Here is a 3,902-nt window from a genome sequence, read left to right on the forward strand (position 1 = left end):
TTAAATTTTTTATTTTAATGTCATTCTTTTAATCAAAAAAATTTTATCATTATGAAAAAGAAATCAGAGTTAGAATTTGTCTAGTAAGAAGTGACCTAATTGCCCTCTCTACACCACCTCCCTTCTCTGAATTGCAGAGCCCTTGCTAGCACCAACAGCAGAATGCAAAAATCATAGGCAGTGAATATGCAGAAATCGTGTATGAGAGCACTGATGAGTGTGCAATCAAATCAAACTGCTCACACATTACAAATTCTGTCTTTTCTTCCCCCCCCATTGTTTCCAGACCTATGTGTCCCTAATTCCAAAATTAACCTTCAACTTCCTCCCAAGTTCTGCTGTGCTATGGCTTCCAGTTTAGAATAATAAGCAATGACTTTGCTGAGCAATGTGCTTGGTCATGTATTAATACTAGATTCTGTCCAGGCCCTAGAACTTTCATCCTTCAGAGTGGAGAGCTTCCTCTGGGAGAAGGGTTCAAATCCCAGAAGTTTGAACACTGCCACCCGGTACTTCTTGGACATGATGTTGTACAGAATGGGGTTGATGGCGGCGCTGAGGTAGAAGAGGACGAAGGAGACGAGGTTGCAGTATTGGCTGATCTGAGCAATCTCCAAGGAGCCAGGCTCGAAGGATTTGGAAAATAAATATCGCCCTACATGGAAGGGCAGCCAGCAGAGGATGAAAGCAAAAACCACTACAGCTGAAAGGACAATGAGAAAGAGAACGTCAAGAAATATAGCAAAGTTCAAGAAATATAGCAAATCACAATCGATTTTGAAGACATGGTTTTGTTTTGATTATGTGTGGTAGGATCACTGACTTCAGAGAAATATCATTTTCTGCTCTTTCCTATATTTTAACCAAGATTGAGTCTGTCCGGATCAACAATTCAACCATTTTTACTGCTGAGCTTCCCAGTCGTTTCTAGTTAACAATTTTAGTGATTTTGTGCTTGAGTTGACATATTGACTCAAGTAACTAGACAATCTAGTCACAATACTCCACCATTTTATATGTGTTAGATCAAACCTATATGAGACAATGTGGTTTTACTCAACCATAGTTATGTATCAGAGTTTCCTGGGGTACAGATTCCTTGGATATAATACAGACTCACTAAATTAAAATCTCTAGGAAGGAGACTAAGACACCTGTTTTCTTTTTTCTTTTTAAAGTTTTACAGAAGACTGAATATGCAGTCAGGATTGAGAATCACTAAGATGAATGAGCTTTTCCACCTAAAATAGACATAAGTAAGGTAGAAAAGGCCATAAAACCGACTAACATTAATTATCATCCATCCAGGCCTTAATTTTGCCCATGTAAGGTTGCTTTCTTCAAAACCTCTGCATTTTTAGATTAAGTTTTTAAAATTCAGAAATCAGAGGAAAAATAACAGAAAATAATAATTTAGGACTTGTACCACTTTAGTGATTCCCTTCCAACTGTCAAGGCAAAAGAGAGTCACCAGTGAGGATAATTAACAGCTTAAAAATAAAATCAGAGGAAATTATTAAACGTATTCTCAAAACTAATTTGTATAGTAGCAACTGACTGCCCCAGGAGCAACATGAATATTAGAGTCCCCTGGGGGGCACTAGCAGGTTTACAATCTATTAGTCATATTGTGAGAATCAGTGGTCTAAAAAATTTAAAAAACTTGACATTCTTTGAATAAACTCTATCACTTTAATATACAGGATTTCAAGAATTGTAAAATTACAAATCAAAATTATCCTAGAATAACTTCTAAGAAGTACTATATATGCAAATAAGTACAAACTGTTGACTACAATGTCCAGATAATAAAATGTGCAGATTCTGGTTTTGATAAAAGCAAGGAGAATTAATATTTTGCTTGGATGTGAACACAGTTTGTATTACTTCACTTGTACCAAACACATATACTTAAAGAAGCTGAATTTATGCAATAACGATTCAGCGTACTCCAGTGTGACACTGCACCCAGATGTTCTCTGAAGGACCATTTGGGGAGGGATAGTAAGTTCTGTCAGCTCCCACAAATTCTCCTTTTCTCAATTTGGAAGCCTGCCTATCCTAGCTTATCTAGCCTGTCCTACTTGGAGAGAAAAGTAAACATGAAAACAGAGACCCTGACTTGTCACTGATTTCCTTACAAAGCTGTATAAACAGCATCAGGGTAAACAGAATTGATGCAATTATCTGGGAAAAAAATGCAAGTCAGAAAGCAAATCACAATGTTGAAAGAAAAATGAATCTTCTCTGATAGAATTATCCACGATGATCACATCTTTGGTTACATTTACCAATGAATACTTCCTAGAATCAATGCCTGCTCTTTTTCACCCTTAACACCAGCTTTTCTTAATGCAACTTAGAGATCTACAAATTGAGGCAGGAAGCTTAACATCACCTTTAACACATTTTAACACCACAATATACTCTTTAATGAAAGATCTCATTCTGAAGCAAAGTTTCTGGGCCAAAATAAAACACATTTTAGAGAAATACAAAGGCGGGACATTTTTCCATGAAAGAGAGAAAGGTGAGACCAGGAGAAAGAGACACAAAGAGATAGAAAGAGAACAAAGAGATAGTCAAGGGGTGGGAGGAGGGAAGGAGAAAGGAATGGAGAGAGCGAAACATAGATATAGAGAGAGATAGAGCAAAAATGTAAAACAAAAACAAACAAAAATAGAGAGAGAGACAAGACAGTGAAACTAGAGACCAAAGACAGAGCTCAAGACGGAAAAAGGAGAGAATAATTGAGAAACTTACAGGGAAACAGAGACCTAGAGAAACTGGGGAGAAAGGCAGACTCAGGAAGAAGGGGAAGGGCAGGGGAAGAGGAGGGGGCCCGGGAGAGAGAGCTCAAAGGCGCACCGAAACCCACCCAGCATCTTCACGGTTTGTTTGTGGTTCTGGTCCCTGAGCGAGGCGCCCACAGCTGCCTCGCCGCGTCTCCTCCTCCACAGCTTCCTGCCGATGAGGCTGTAGAGCACAGTGAGGCAGAAAACAGGGAGGAAGAAGAAGACGCTGGACACCCACACCATGACGGTGAGCAGTCCCGAGCGCACCGCGAACTCCGTGGCGCGGCACTCGTTGGTGTCCCGAGGGTCGGTGCCGTTCTCATGCTCCACCCCGACCAGCACGAAGATGGGCCCGGCGCTGCAGAAGGCCACGGCCCAGATGACCAGGATGACCAGCTTCACCCGGCCCTTGGTGACCACCACCTTGGCCCGCAGCGGGAAGCAGATGGCGAAGTAGCGTTCGACGCTCAGCGCGGTGATGGTGAGCACCGTGGCGTAGGTGCAGCTCTCGCTGACGAACTGGAAGAGTTTGCAGAGCAGGTCACCCAAGTTCCAGGGCCGGTAATGCCAGAGGCGGACGAGGTCGAGGGGCATGCAGAGGAAGATGAGTAGGTCGGAGAAGGCCATGCTGGACAGGTAGAGGTTGGTGGTGGTACGCAGCTCGCGGAAGCGCGACACCACCAGCATGGTGAGCAGGTTGCCCGCGATGCCCACCACGAAGAGCGCCACGCAGGTGGCTGTGACGCCCGCCAGCAGCGGCGCGGGGAAGAGCGGCAGCAGCTCGTCGACCAGCGAGTCGTTGTCAGGCGCAGCGTCCCAGCCCAGGTCCGGCAGCGTGAGGTTGGGCCCCGGCTCCTCGCTCGGCGTCGCGTTCCACATGCTGCCGGCCCTGCTTAAACTGGCTTTGGGATGCGGCTGCACTGAGAGGCTGGATCGGGCGCTGGTCCCGGAAAAGGTCTCCTTAGGCGCAAGAGAGTGCGAGGGAGGAACAGGAGCAAGAGAGTGCGAGGGAGGAAAGGGCGCAGGCTCTCAGGGAGGATGCTTGGAGAGGAAAGAGAGGGGAGAGGCAGCAGCTGAGGGAAAAGGTGAGACTGAGAGTCTGGGGCG

General features: G+C 44.7%; 1 protein-coding gene across 1 annotated transcript; it reads right to left on the reverse strand.

Moving 5' to 3' along the window:
* Positions 1-314: 314 nt before the first annotated feature.
* GHSR (growth hormone secretagogue receptor) lies at positions 315-3,674 on the reverse strand. The gene is made up of 2 exons (XM_067737234.1): positions 2,879-3,674; positions 315-703 (listed from the first exon to the last, which is right to left on the reverse strand). Exons 1-2 carry the CDS (start codon positions 3,672-3,674, stop codon positions 399-401), a joined length of 1,101 nt encoding a protein of 366 aa, XP_067593335.1. The 3' UTR covers positions 315-398.
* Between the last annotated feature and the right edge of the window lie 228 nt (positions 3,675-3,902).

This window comes from Pseudorca crassidens, chromosome 5, assembly GCF_039906515.1.
Source record: "Pseudorca crassidens isolate mPseCra1 chromosome 5, mPseCra1.hap1, whole genome shotgun sequence".
Classification (NCBI taxonomy): Eukaryota; Metazoa; Chordata; class Mammalia; order Artiodactyla; family Delphinidae; genus Pseudorca; species Pseudorca crassidens.